Source organism: Limulus polyphemus, unplaced genomic scaffold (genome assembly GCF_000517525.1).
Source record: "Limulus polyphemus unplaced genomic scaffold, Limulus_polyphemus-2.1.2 Scaffold3075, whole genome shotgun sequence".
Taxonomy (NCBI): Eukaryota; Metazoa; Arthropoda; class Merostomata; order Xiphosura; family Limulidae; genus Limulus; species Limulus polyphemus.
The window spans coordinates 62,198-78,429 of record NW_013668685.1 but is presented as its reverse complement, the minus strand read 5'-3'; the positions used below and the strand labels follow the sequence as shown (position 1 = coordinate 78,429).

The window sequence follows — 16,232 nt, the reverse complement described above, 5'->3', positions numbered from 1 at the left end:
AACCAGTCTGATGGTAAGCCAAGACATTATTATCTGAAGCCCATAGGTCATGCTGGTTCCTACCCTCCTTTGAGACAGGAAATAATTAGCATGGACCCTAATATCTGGAGAAGGAGGAAACACAAGGTACTCAGACGATGGAGCAGCATGTAACAGGAAAGGGGTAGAAGCATTTGAAACTGGGGATTCAAATAAAAGGTAACATACCTGAGAAATCATATCCAAGAAGGCTGAGGAGGGCCTGGCTGATTCCTCAGAAGAGGCATGGGCTTGCACAGCATAGAGATTGGAAGAAACAGGCTGTCAAAATCCTCGTCGTCATGAACAGAATTCTACTGGCACTGGAAGCATCTGGGAAGTGGCAAAGGAAATGGATGACCCATGTAAAGTTCAATCTCCTGACTAACTAAAGCTGAGACATCCTCAGCTGAGATCCCCATACCTGAAGCCTGTGTCACAACAATCAAAGGAGTAATTACAGTAGCAGAGTAATTACAAGTATGATATGAAATTTGGAATTCATATTTGACCATGAAGAAATTGGGAATCCAAGAAAAAGGTTTGAAAAAAAATGTCAAACCAAAGAAAAAACAAGATAAGTTAATTTGTTAATAAACTACAATTAACAGAGAACTGTAGAAACTTGAAAATACTACTTTAAAAAAGAAAGTATCATGGAAATTTGCACAAAAATAGAGAATGTCTGAACTCGATGACTGCCTTACATGCAAAGATGCAGTAAACCATGTTGATTGTGTGGGTACATGGGAATTTGAAGGCTGGTGTTGAGCAAAACATTTTGTATATAGAGGGCATTACTGAATGAGAAAAGTTATTATATGAGCAGAGGTAAGGTACCAAATAAGAATTTTCAGCTTTAAGTTCATAATACATTTGTTGATCAAATCTCCAGTTACTCTTACCTATAAGGTAATCAGTGACCCTGACAATAAAACTGTAGGCATCAAGTGCGGGAGAATGCAATGAGTTGAAAATATGCATAAATGTTCAGTCACGTCAGTAAGCTAATGTCAATTAGGCTAACTATGAGCATTAATATAGAGCTACACTCCATGGCTGTTTAAATGCAAAAATCAATGCATGAGGCTTTAAAAATAATGTAATGAAATTCATTGCACCCACATGATTTGTATTTTCCTCATAGCCAATTTTTTTGTTTTTTACTTTTGGATACTTTGGTAATTTCTCTTTTAAGTTTAATGATTATTTTTGTTTTATTTTGATAATTATTTCATATATTTAACTAACTAGAGTTCAATAGCATTAAGTAACAAAAGTAGTTGAATCAAAATGAAAAGTTGAAAAATAAAATAACAGATCAACACTTATTTATATATTACTAAGAAGCAAAAATAATCAAAGCCATAACACTTCATATCTAGGGTAACCGTACTGCTATCTTTTCACTTGGTGTATAACATTAAAATTGTACTTTATCTTTCCAGGAAACCCCATTGCAACATGACATCTGCATTAATGTGTAACTTTTGGTTGTCCATCAAAACAAACTAAGTATTCTAGAAAATGTACTATTTTAGTAAACAGTTACGAGTATTAAGGTGGAAAGAGTTCAATAAATAAGAAAATTTTGAAATAGTAAATATTTTAAAATTATGTTTCATTTAACACTTAGACATACCTTTTTCACAAAGCAATGAATTTATCAAATTATTCATTTATATTCTTGTCAGTCTAAGTTGTACTTCACCACCTTTAATTTTTATTTTTCAATGCATCAAAACATTACAAATTCATAAAATTACCTCTTTATAAATGGTGTTGGATCTTGACTTACAGAAGGTTCAGTTTCACCAATTTTGGCCATTATAAATTGAGAAAAATCTGAACAGGAAACCAATGGCAAAGTCTTGGTGGAAACAAAAGCTGATACAGGAAAAGACCATGACACTGCAGAAATTCATTATTAAAAGAAAGATTTCACAACTTCATTTTGAGCAAAATCTACAGATTGACAAAACTGCTTTAATGAAGGCAACTTTGAATATACAGAATTTTTATATATTCAATTAAGGTTATACTAAAAAATTGTTTTATATCTATGCAAATGCTTAAAAACTTAATATCCAGTTATAAGACATCTACTTCCTGGTACTTAGCTGCAAGTTTGAAAGCTTATTATGTTAAAATTCAAGATGTGATCCTGACTGTAGGTATAGCATACACAACCTTTTGTATAGCTTTGAGTTTAAAACATAGGAACAAGTAAACAATCTGTATGACATTTACCTAAGCAATACTTATTTAACTATGACTTTTTTATCTTAAATAAAAAGATAAATGATTCAACAAACAACTGTTTGCTAAATTATTGCTCAAATACAAAATTGTACATTAATAAAGCTTATGAAAAATTAAATTAGTAAAACCACCTTCTAGTCTCCTGTTCAACCTCTGATGTTGGTGGAGTAAAATGTCTGATGCCAAATGATGTTGAGCTTCAGGAAGAGATAGGAGGTGTCCTTTAACTAGAGCATTTCTTGCTTTAAGTCTATTTTTGTAACTTAAGTCATCAGAATTCTTGAAAGAAAAAATAATGTTCAGCTTTCTTTCTCAAAAAATTGGTTATTTATTACAAGTTAGATTATCATAATCTAATGATCACCTATAAAAATTTATTCTTTCAGTATTATTGTTAAAATCTGTTGGTTTCTTGTGTATTGTAGGATCATTGTTTAATTTTGAAAACTATATTTCAATAACCAAATAAAACAAATGTGGGATAAAATGTGGCTGTGCATATTTATTCTTTTAGTAGAGTGACGAAAATAAAAATTTAAAAACTAACTATATATGATTCATTTCAGTAGCTATGAAGTTTTGAACATTTTCAAATATGAAAAGACCTAAAATTTAATAAATGATAGAAATTTATGCTGACAAATTTATTTTTTCTGAACTATACACCAAGATATTATCCTAAGCATTCTAATTTTGAATTTTACAAAGGTTGAGTACATTATATTAACATAATTATGCAACCTCACCATGTCATTACAGTCCACATCACCATGCCAAATCATGCTCTATCTACTGACCATACACCTTAACGATGCCATGCAGCATTTATTACAAGGCAAAAGACACCATCATATGGCCCTCATGTTCTAAGCACACCCCCACATCTGTGCAGCTTTCTATAATCCATTCAGTGTTGGAGGATGATGGCTGTCTAAACAGTCAGATTGTACAGACATCCATAGGCTATACATCTGGCAATTTGGTTAGTATGTCTTCATGTGGAATACATTTATACCTGTATAATTCTCCAGCTACTTAAGTTGTGCTATGTTTGAACAAATATGTTGCGTCACTTTTTCATGTGTAGATTTTTCTTCCTTATGCTATGTACTGCTGCCTGGGATATGTAAATGGCTTTAGCCAAAGACTTTTGTGTTTGTCGATTCTCACCTGTTATAAGATGTCACACTTTGCTCACCATAGCTCGGGTATGACTTATTGCAGGTATCTTTTTTGATGGTCCTGGTTCTACAAGTTAATCCACATTCCTTTGTTTTCCACTGCAATTAACTATAAAGGATATTCCCATCTTGTAAGTTTTAAATCCCCAGTCTAAACATATCTTTATGATCTATATTTATGAATATTTTGCATCAGAAAGGCTACTACATACCCTTTCCAAACATGATTAATTTTCAATGGCTTCACACTATCTACGAAATGCCAAGCAATGTAAAAATGTATTTCTGATACATACTAGTTCACCATGATTTAACATCAGCTGTGTTTGTTATGTAACTTGCTGATTTCCATATCCAAAATAATTTTAATATAATATAATCAACCCTGTATAAAGCACAGAAAAGTTATAGTAATCCTGATTTCAAAAGCAATTTTTATAATTTTGATAGGTACAATTGTTTTCCTATATTCTCTTTATGTCAAATCATTGTTAAATAACTTTTTAGTAGTGAAAAACAGCATTATACATTATCTTATGTTTCTTAAAAACCTTCTTTTATACAAGTAAAATTTATCTATAATACCAAAATGTATACTTTACCATAAGCTGGGGATAAATTCTTTCATTCAACTGTGCAGCCTGTAATGGACGACTCCTTTGTAAGAAATACATAAGTAACAATTCTTTGGATCTTGGGTCATTGCTTTTGAATAAAAACTGAAAAAGAGATTTCTCCTCTACTGCACTAAGTGGTAACTTTAACAATGAGTCCAGCATATGTGCTAAACATACAAGGAATATGATAAAAAATAAACAAATTATGAATAAATTCAATTCTTGAAAACATTTTTTAATGTGCTACTTCTGTCAAAAATATCTGTATGTCATGAAACAAAAGCCTTTAAGGAACAAAATCTTAATGACTTTAAAATAACTATTAAGGAGTTAGATGAACCAGATGTAATAGTATATATATTTATAAGTCTTTTTTTAAATAAATGAAATGATAATCAATTAGAAATTATGTTGTAACTTTGCATTTGAGTTTTTATAGCAGTGTCTCTAATTTTGAACTACTGATGAGAGAGAAGGCAGCCAGTCAGCAGCATCCTACCATCCATACTGAGGGTTTGATTGTCACTTACAGTGAAGAGAATATTTTGAGGTATTGCATATAGTTGAACCCAGCTATGAAGTCCAGAGTTCTACCACATGGTCAACCCATGCCACAACTTGTAATTACCTTTTGCTGCAATTGAAATCTGTAATTTCTCTTTTGAAACTACAAATCAAGTAAGCTGAGTTTTGATAGTGTGGTTTCTATTTTACCAATTAAGAAATCATGACTTACCATAGATCATTCAAATCAAAATGACAGTAGTATGTGTGTGTGTAATATTCATGATTTTCTTAACACATACATAGCTACTTCCCTTACAGCTTACCACCTGATTGTTATTTTAAACAAAACACAATTTTAGCTACAAACAAAACTGAAATTGATCATTCTAGAATCTGTACTTTTAAAAACAAAAACTGATCTTTAAAAAATTGATTAAATAAATGTAAAAAATAATGTCTAATTTCACTAGAAAAAACTATACAGCTACAGAAACAAAACTTGAAACAATATAAGATGTATTATATTTTAAGTTGGTTCTCTTCTCTTAAAATTACATATGTTATTTTGTTTTAAGGATAGTGTAATTTTAGATCTATGTAAATGGGCTAATCTAAAAAAAGTTTTATTCTCCTAAATTAAACAGCCACATTTTGTAAGGATAAAGGATATTTAATTTTCAAATTCAAAAAATGAAAATTCCTTGTATATATTTATGTGCACTTACTCTGCTGACATCCCAAGAAGAAATGTGAAAGTAAATCATTCATGTTTCTCTGGTCCCTGTACTGTTGTTGGAAGAAAAATGCTTCAGCTGTCAACCTGGTGTTCAATAATATATCAAATTTCTGTATTTCAACAGTTTAAAACAATGTACATTGGAAATTCATTGTTATAATTTATCCATCTACCTAGATAATGTGTTTGTGGCAAAAATATTAAAGTAATATATATATATATATTGAAAATGTTACAAAAATGGCACTGAATGGTCAACTTATAAATAAATATTAATTTAATCTTCATACAGAGTTTAAGAAATGAATGTATGTGAATCCAATGTTTAATCTTAAGATGATAGGAGGGATGTATATTTAAATATAGGTTTTATGTTTATAACTAGAATATAAACATTCTTTCATTGGCATGATTACAAAAGATACCCCCCCCACAACATAAAAAGTAATTGGGCCCCCTATACATTTATTTCCCTTGTCAGCAATTCTTTAGTTTGTCAGGCCCTTTGAGCCCTTACTTGGCTTAAGCCCCCACCATTACAGGAGGCATACTTATGCCACTGATCAGTTTTCCAGACATAGCTGACAAACGTTTCAAGTTTATATAAGTTTACAAAGCAGTTGGAATGTTTGTAAAAAAACAAAAAAGACCTGTTAGCTAGTAAGATTGTCAGGTGAAGTTTGGCTTCATTTATGTTTTCCAGTGAGGGATTTCTGAGTCTGGTGTACTTCAATGCCTTCTGATGTTCTCCTTGGTACAGAAAAGCTATCAAGATATGAAGGTGATGCCATGACTTGAAGACAGAAGGATCAATAACTGGGTCAAGCAAGACTGACAATGCTTCCTACAGGATAAGTATTTTATAATCAATAACATTTAAGAAAGAAACTTAAAAATACAACATGTAGTAGTCTTGTATTCAGGTGTATTCAAAATTTCAAACTTAACTCACATTCTTAAAAAACACGAATCATAGATAGATGCAAATTAATAGTATTTAAATCTTAAGTTCCATTACAGAAAACAAATGTGTTAAAAGAATACACTTAAACATGACAAGCAATACGTTCTACAAGAGCTATTAACCAAATTATATACAAATTTCATGGATGAGCTACAATCCATAAGATATTCATCATAGCACTGAATACAAGGTGTTAACTCTTACAAGTAGGGTAAAGAATAGTGGAAAACTATCATGAATGCTTTATCGTAGTGTGACAGTTAGGAGAATGCTACTTTCTCGTGGTACCATACTTCTTTCAAGATGATAATGAACCATGTAAAACCACAAACCATGTCTAGCAGTGGTTAAAAACAAATAACATCTAGCATTTTACTTAAACAGTCAAGAGCTCCAACTTAAAGCTAATTTATCTACACTGATAACTTATGGAATGATATATGAGGGACAGAACCTGAAATGTCACTACACTTAGAATTATTTTACAAAAAGAGTCAGTTTGTGGCAAGTGATAATAATGAAATCTAGTCTATGAATAAAGTCAAGTATTGGCCCAGATACTATTAAAATTAGGCCCCACAGACAAGTGTCACAGTATGCTGTCTCAGAAGTTAACATTTTCTTAAACTGAAAATGTACTTACAAAGCTATCTCAATCTTTTTTCTGCCCTCCAAAAATTGCTAAAAACATTTTACACTTAGTGCACAAGTCTATATACCCCACAAAATTTGTACCACTTTTGAACATGTATGTAGCATGTGACTACTCTCCACCAACAGTATTGTGCCACCTATATTGGCACAGCTAGCTCCCTCTGAGTTCCCACTCAATCCTCACTTTCGAGAATTGACAGGATCTAAAATTAACCATACCAACAGTGGGTAAGAAGGGTGGGAAGTGTGTGTGAGTAGAGCTAAGTCCCTATTGGAAATACATTTTCCGTGTAAGAAAATGTTAGCTTTCAATACAGTCTTAACTCCCATCATACAAAGCTGGAATCCCAAACCCAACTACTGGAGTGAGGAAGGAAACTCTCACAACTGGAATTAATGTGAAATGGGGTCACTATTGCACTCAACCATAAAAACAGGGCAGTGTCATCCCAAACCCAGTACTATAAGGAGGATCCCATGTAGGCTGGACCTGCTCCAACCAATAATCTATTCAGCTTGGAATAAGCATACAGGGGAAATGTTAGGAGGGAAACCAGCTTTGCCCTCTTCTCACTGATTGGATAATTGTTCAGATGTATGGTAAATTAGATGTCTACAACACACTCAGGAGAAACTTCCGTGATCTGCCACTCCAGTGATTGCAAACTGGTAATTGGCAAATACTTCCTTAATCCATTTGGAGAAAAAAAGAGAGAAGTCCTGAGCAACATCACATGGAAGAAAGTACAATGGGTGACCATGATCCTCTATTTTTAAATAGCAGGCCTTCCCCAACTTATGCAATCAAGGGGTCAGAAGGGATGGGCAGAAATACTCTTCTGCTTTATTCAAGAAAGTTCATGAGTGATGGTTCACTTCTGAGTGAAACTGAAGAATACTGAGAAACACATATGTTATATACCACTGGGCATGCAACCCGCGATCCTGCAGAACACCCCATCTCTGCAGTGAGTGTTATAGTGCAACCAGTATATAGTGAGGGTTTGATGCAAAGCATACCTGACCAGGCAACACCCACCACAGAATGGGATCCTATTAGCTGTGGTAAAAGAAGATCCCTGAAAAGAAAACATAACTAAAATGATGTGAAAAGACTTACTTCAGTCAAAGATGAATGGATGTGTGTATAATCACCACATGAGGGAGATGATATCTACCTGAGGAAGATACAGCCAGATCGTGTGGATAATGAATGACAAAGGTATTGGGAGAAGTCCACATTCCGGATTGAACAATCTTCTCCAACAGATGGTGAAGTTGAGCAGCCAAAGACATGGTGGTATGACAAAGTTGATGAGAAGAAACGTTGTGGAGATAGCAACCTTCCAAGTCTGAATACGCCAATTAGTGTGACAGGTGATAAATTATGGGAAGCAGAAGTATTACAGGGAATTAAAATTTGGGAACATGAACTCCTAAAGGAGGCAGTACATGCCACATAACACCATAAGAGCAAACCAGACACGGAGGTCAATCAGGATTCAAACAGGAGTACAGGTTGGTGATGGAAAGCAAGGAAATGGGAGTGAAAACTAAACCACCCTCACGGGCAGCAGAAGTTTTTAGGGAGGAAGGACTGGTCAGGGTAAAGGACGACATTAGAGGATTCTGGTAAAAATTAATGGCATAAATATCCGATTGATGACATCTGCAGACAAGGAGGAAACGGAATTAGGTCTTGAGAGAGAGAGAGAGATGGTATATGGAACACATTAACAAAGGTTCAAAGGGAGGATGGGAAAGGGTATAAAGGACCACACAGGCAAATCAAAGGAATGAGGAGGATGCAGGACACAGAAAGAGTAGAAAAGGAGGAAAATGAGAGGGGAAGACAAAACCTTACGAAACTTGGAGAAATGGAAGGTGTTTGACAAGACTGCTCGACAGCTAGACATGGTTGAAGTGGATAAGCTTTGTTCAAACAACCAGGTGAAGAATTGGGAAAGATGAGGAACAGAATGGTGGAAAGGACAGAAATCAATTCAGTCAAAATTGGAGGGGTCTTCACATCTATTTGACTCCTCCCCAGAGTTCTATCCATAATTCACACCACTCTGTGATTAGCCCTCCTGCTGGCTCCATATTGGCTGTCACAGACATGGTTTTCACTGCTTCAACCTTTACTAATGCAACTTCCCCTACCCTTACCTCTGTCGCAGTCTCTATTCTGTCAACATCGGTTAGACATTGTTCATCAAGATGTCACCACCATCCTCTTCATGCATGGTTTTATTCAGTTCCCTTGCCTTAGCCTAGGGACTGATTTCACATGCTGTATCTTTCCTTCCTGATCCATAAGACCTTCTTCTTTGTCTATTTACCAAAGGTGTTGATCTGTCTTCCACTTTTGGTCTTTTTGATAGCATCCACTCCCACGGCTATTAGGTGTAGAACAGGAGACCAAAAGGAAGGAAGTTTAGTGTTCCAGTGAGTGGTGGAGGTATCAATATGAGGTGTCCTTAGCTGAGAACCCCCTCACCAAAAGACCTGTGGATCAAGGGACCACTCCGTGAGTAGAATCTTGTTGGGTTGAGATAATTGATCTGCAACCAGATTCAGGGTGCCAGGAACAAGACAATCTAAGACCCAAGTGTACCATAATCACACTCCCCTGCTGGAGGGGAAAGAAGTGGGACAAAGCTCAATGAACCACGATAAATTCGAGAATGTTGACGTGGAGAGAAGACTCCTTGACCGACCAGAGACCAGAAATCTCTTGAGTATCATGGTAAGCGCCCCAACCTTCTGAAGGTGCATCCGTGAACAGATGTAAATCCAGATAAGGTAGAGCAAGCAGCACCCACACCATGGTCTGGTCTCTGTCTAACCACCAAGCTAGGTCAGCTCTAATTGAGGAAGGAAAGGTAAAAGGGTGGTCCAAGGGAACTGAGTAGAAGTTCCACTGATCTAGGAGTGTCCACAGAAGGGAATGCATATAGGCCCGACCCATGAGAATAGGAGCTTTCAAGGTAGTCCACATCCTCAAAAGAGATAGAACATCTCTAGCTATGAGAGAATGAAAGGCGAGGGCCTTGTGAACTGCTTGCTCCATATCCCAAAGATGAAGAGAAGAAGACTGTGCTTGACTGAGGTTGGAATTGAAGAAAATTCCCAAAAGAATAAGGTATTGAGTGGGGATAATAATGGACTTCCCACTTTTATCAGGAATCCCACCCATGATGCTTCTTGTGTGGTCTCTGGACTGTGAATGGGAAAAAGTGTGCAGGAACCATTTGTCCATGTAATGATGAGAGCAAAAACCATTGAGTGAAGATGTCAGGGAAAAGTTTGTACCACCTGACAAAACGCTTAAAGAGCTGAGGTTAGTTTCAACATTATGGCCCTGAACAGGAACACTTGACTCAATAAATAACTATCAATGATGTGGGCACTGTGGGGCCAAACCCCAAATTGTAGACTACAAGGAGAAAAATTGGTTTCCAGTATCATGAGCATAAGAAATGGAGCTAAAGCAAAACTCAGCTCTACAAATGAGAAAGAAAAGAACATGTCAGTGATGTAACAAAGCAAAAAAATAAAGTCTTACACTGATGAAAATTAGGATTATGAGGCACATATTTAACAATGACAAAACATTATTTAGATGGAACAATGAATTAGATGTTACTACTAGTAATGATATGTAATGTACAAGCTATGAAAACATACCTAGTTAACAAAGTACTTATTAATAACAAACTGACAAACCCTCGAAATTTCCAGTCAACAAAGTACATATTGCAAACTGACTAAAATTACCTAGAAAACAAAGTAATAATCAATACCTAACTTACAATAGATCTAAATTAACTTAGACTACAAAGGACACAAATATCTAGCTTACCAAAGTCTGAGCACTGATGATGTGAAATACTTAATTCCCCCATGTGTTAAGAAGGACAGATTCACACAAACAGCACCTGAGCCACATTTAACACAGGTATCACAACCAGGTGTGAAGAGTACAAGTCGAAAACTTATCACTGATCCACTGGGAGATCTGGAAGCAATAAAAAGAAAAGAGGAGAAGAACAAATTTCCACCAAAGTGGTAGCACAGCAACTGGAGCAGGAAAAAGAAAACTTATAAAAACACCCTGAATAATTGACCACTGTCAGCCTGATTAACTAGCTTTAAAAGGGTGTGGAAGGTGAAAACTCCTGAAAAGGTGTAGAGTGTGACAGATTAAAAGAAAAAGGTGTGCCAGAAAAAGAGTGTCCAAATTGTCATCTCCTTGATTGAATTCTTCCTCTGAATCATTGTCGGGTTGAAAAGGAGAAGAAATTGCCAGCTGAACATGTGAATTTAGCTCCCAGTGAATTAAGGCCTGTATCTCTTCTGCAGATAAAGTCAAACCCTATTCCCTGGAAGTCATACCAGTACTATTGTCGACTGTAACAGGAACTTCTGTAGTCAATACATTGAATTGAGAATTCATACTCAGATTTCGTATAATTGAATAAAAAGAAACAAATGCAAACAAAAATTGTTGAAACAACTGAATGCAAACAAAGTAAAATAATACTGCTGAAAAACAAAATTCAAATGGCAAAGAAGCACAATTATAACAGTAGCCACATACAAAAAACCCTAAAATACATGCCTAAACAATGCTGTGCCAATTGAGAAAGTGAGGACTGACTGAATACTTAGAAGGAGCTAGCTGCACCAATATATGTGGTGCAATAATATTGGTGGAGAGTAGTCACATGTTATATACATGTTCAAAAGTGGTGCAAATTTTGTGGGGTTTATAGATTGGTGGGCTGAGTGTCAAAATGTGTTTAGCAATACTTGGAAGTAGAAAGAAGATTGAGATAGCTTTGTGTGAGAGCAGGTAAGGCCATATCAGAAATTTTATTTATATAATGTTTGCAGACACAGAATTTTTGGGAGCCTTTTATCATGAGCATCTAAATTTTTAAGTTAATAATAACATAAGCAGTTTTAAAAATGTGATATATGAAAATAGCTGTATGTTATTGTAGTTGCCTACTGATGGAAAAAAGAAGATATGGAACACCTTATAAATATAAGTCACAATAACAATTTCATGTTTATGAATCACAAAAAATAAACAGCTTTATGTATTTTTGAGGACATATCATGTAGCAATAACACAACACTTCATTTAGTTACTAACAAGAATTTAACATTCTGGTATATGACAGGAACCCTTCTAGAAGGCTTTATTTCCTCTTTGAGAACCCCAGTGTAGTGATTCTCAAATAACCTTTGTGTTGCTGAAGTCCATCAAGAGATTTTAGGAGTGTTAAGGTTTACTACTACTCATTCATGTGAATTCTGATTGTCTTGTGTTTGATTGTACTCTACAGATTTCAGCTTTACATGATCAAATATTTTTACCTATCTTTGTAGCCCCTCCACATTCTCCCAAGAGAACCCTAGTGAATCACTGCTAATTGAGAACCATGGATCCAATGAAGCTTTACAGTGCTTTACAAAAATTGATATGTATTCATAATACATAGGTGAACAGTTTCTAAAACATGACAGCAAAGAAAAACAAGCAAACATTAGTGTATAAGTATAAAAAATATTCATTTATATATATAAATTTAAGTCTTAGCTTTCTACTGCACTTCTAGTTTGTAGTTAAACAATTGTAGGCTTCTGAATATAGAGCAAGTAGGAAGTACAATGTTTGCACAGGATAAAAACAGATTTAATTATTAAGATACCACAATTTCAAGTCACACCATGGACCTAGTGTAGTGTTCCACAATCCTTAGATTACCCACATCAGTGATCATTTCAGGTATGAATATTCAAAAGAAATAAACCCACAACTCATACTAATGTGTACAAGATGCAGCACATCAGGAAATGATGACAAAGTAATTTCAACATGTGACCACTAATGTGACCATTTCCAATTTCAAGTGTCATACCAATCAGCTCAGTGTTCTAACATAATTGCTATGTTTTAAAGCAAGAAGCAATTCATTTTGTCAAAAAACGATGGGTGATACCATCCTTGTAAAATCTAAAGATCTGTGTTAATACAGTGGACATTACAGTTGGAAATATAATGAAAACCAAAGCATGATTGTTAGTTCTTACTAACCAACCAATCATCAATTAACAACATTTCTGGATTTTGAATGAAATGGCAATGAAACTCAATAAACTGAATCAATTTCATGAATCCATGTATTTAATAAATAAAATGAAATAAGCAGTGTTACCAAATGATTCAAAACTGTTTGTTTTTATTCTTCTATCAACAATGGTAAAACTTAAAAGAAGTAAGTCATTGTCATTATCTAGAAATTAGCAAACAGAGGTGGTCAACATCATTTTAAGACTGTATCAATTCAGTACCAACTTGCAGACAGCTATATTTTGGTTCAAATAAAAGAGATGTAGATTACAATTCCAAAATACCTTTTTCAAAATCAAACTGTCTTTATAATAAGTTTAAAAATAACTTATAGTGTATTAATTTTAATCCTGTTTTAGCCCACTGTCTTTCTCCCATATAGTAAACATATGCATCTGAATAATTAGGATGTTGTTTATTGAACTATTATTGTTTTACTAGAATTGTAATTCAGAGAAAATTGAAAGGGACTAAAAAGAGATTTAGCTTATAAACCATTTAAATAAATCTGGAAAGAATGCAAATAGTTCTCCAGCCCTAGAAATGCTATGGTCTATGAAATGCTGACATATGACAACTGGAATTGTCACACTCACTCTTGTAAGCAGGCATACATTTTTCTCCAATGTTTACACATCATATGCAACATTCATGGTCACACTTGGCCTACTTTGATTTTTATACTCCTAGCTTTAAAGGCAATCCGAAATAGTTTCATACTGTAGATCATTGTTATTTTTCCAAAGAAATTATAAAGTTTGCTTTTTTTTTAACCACTGTTTATTATGTTGTCCTACCATTGTTATATACTGACAAGTTGCAATCAACTATTTGATTAATTGGCTGAGCTAAACAGGTAATTATAAACCAACAAAAACCTTTGTTTTTATGAGACCAAACTATAAACAAGTTCCCATGACACAGTGCATAAATGTCAAAACCTTTTGATATAAATACTGAAAAGAAGTGAAACTGAAAGCATTTTGACATAATCATATGTAGTCGATTATAGAAACTCATGTTCACTCTTAGTCATTAGGTTTACTGAAAGATCTTCAATTATTCTGATTAATCAGAACACAAATAGTGGAAATTATAATCAAATGGATTAACATTTATTTATTCTAACAGTAAACAGACAAATGATATGTGAGAGTTCCTTTCAATTTGTATTATTGCAAGTCAACATTTTAGGGAAAGAGTACAATGGGAAGAGAATTAGTTGGGCACATTGTGTCTTTACTGTTTCACATGTTCAAAGGAGATAAACACACAACTTATACAACTTGTTCAAGATGTAGCGTATCATTGAAACAATCTTAGAATATTAGAATGTAAAGTTAAACAAGTGACATATGTAATTAAATCTTTTGTGGTAGCTGCTTGCTTACTCAGATGGGATCACAAGGGATGATAGTGTAAAGGATGAGGAAGTTATAGTTGTAGGTGACTCTGTAGTGAAGTAAATAAGAGCAATGATGTGCTTATGCTATCCAGGAGCAGGGGTACAGGATATAACTGATAAAACCAGAGAGATAATTAAGAGTGCTGGTAGCAATGCAGATTTTGTGGTACATGTTGGGGCAAATGATGTAAGGAAAGATGGATCTGAGGAGCTTATTGATAAGGGAATTTAAGGAAAGGAGTCATAGCTTGATTATGTCAGGAATATTGCCAAGAATAAATTGTGGGGATGAGATACTAAGTACGTAACTAGGATTGAATGTCAGGCTTAGATCAATATGTAGGGATGAGTAAATAAGCTGGTTGGATTTGTGGGATAATTTTAATGGGAAAGTTGGAATGGATGGCTTACACTTAAACAAGGCAGGGGCTAGCATGTTAGCAAAAGCTATTAATTCAGCTATAGTGGTAGATTTAAACTAGGGCTAGACAGAGGTGAGGACTATGATATTAGTAAAATAGGAAATATAATTGACAGGAAAACATGTACAACAGGCATTAAATATTTTAGCTAGGATTATTAGATATAAAATTGAGGAGTTCAAAGCAGTTGTGGAAACTGAGAATTTTGATATTATGGATATCACTGAGACTTGGATGGATTTGAACAATTTTGATGAGAGACTTTTTTCTTAAATACCAGGCTATAGATTATTTACTAGAGATAGAGTATTGAAAAAAGGAGGAGGAGTAGCTTTACATTTGAGGATTGAATTGCATCCTATTGAGTTAGAGCATATTAAAGAAAATAGCACTGAGGTTGAGTCAGTTTGAGTTAGTGTTAGTGAATATAAAAGGAAAAGTCTTGTAATTGGGATTTTTTATAGAGCACCAGGTCAGAATGTGGAAGTTAATGAGAAATTGTATAATGATATCAGAATGGTAGCTGAAAAAGCTGTTATTATGGGAGATTTTAATTTCAGGAGTATTGATTGGGAAAATTTCAAGTCTGACAGTGAGGGGGATAGGTTTTTGGAAATTGTTCTGGATACTTTTATTCACCAACTGATGATGAAACCTACAAGAGAGAAAGCTATATTAGATTTAATATTAGCACCTGATTTGAATATGATAGACAGAGTTGTGGTTGGTGAGTATTTAAGTACAAGTTACCATTGCACTATTAGGTTTGTGACTTTACTATATGTAGGATTGAAGAAGAATAGTACCCTGATTCCAAATTTCAGGAAAGCCAATTTTGATGGAATGAGACAGGATCTGGCTTCTGTAGATTGGATTAAAGAGTTGGGAGGGGATCTTGAACAGATATGGGAAGCATTTAGGGAAAAATTGATATGCATACAGAATATACATGTTCCCTACATAAAAATATGGACAACAGAACTGGAATAAGCCAGTATGGTTTAGTAAAGATTTAAGAAATCATATTAGGAATAAACATAGTAAATTCAAGAAATTTATTAAACTTACTGGAAATAATAAGGACTTGGAGGACTATAGGAAATCAAGAGAGCTGGTTAAAAAGGAAGTTAATAGGGCAAAAACTGTGTTTGAAAGAGGGTTGGTAGAGAGACTTAAATCAAACAATAAGGAATTCTTTAGGTATATGCTGGGTAAGTAAAAATGTTAGGATGGGGGATTGAGTCTCTTCAAAATGATAGTGGGGAGCTGATCTCAGAAGATTTTGAGATGGTAAACTTATAAAATTATATGTTCTCTTCAG

General features: G+C 34.3%; 1 protein-coding gene across 1 annotated transcript in view; it reads right to left on the bottom strand.

Annotated features, from left to right (window-relative positions):
* Window positions 1–16,232, bottom strand: part of LOC106468606 (protein ELYS-like) — an 82,573-nt gene that overhangs the window by 29,934 nt on the left and 36,407 nt on the right. The window contains exons 19-23 of the mRNA XM_022396955.1: window positions 5,972–6,165; window positions 5,311–5,405; window positions 4,064–4,245; window positions 2,412–2,559; window positions 1,785–1,929 (exon numbers count right to left, since the gene is read on the bottom strand). Of these exons, the coding sequence (XP_022252663.1) occupies window positions 1,785–1,929; window positions 2,412–2,559; window positions 4,064–4,245; window positions 5,311–5,405; window positions 5,972–6,165 (764 nt within the window). The remainder of the gene's footprint in view (window positions 1–1,784; window positions 1,930–2,411; window positions 2,560–4,063; window positions 4,246–5,310; window positions 5,406–5,971; window positions 6,166–16,232) is intronic.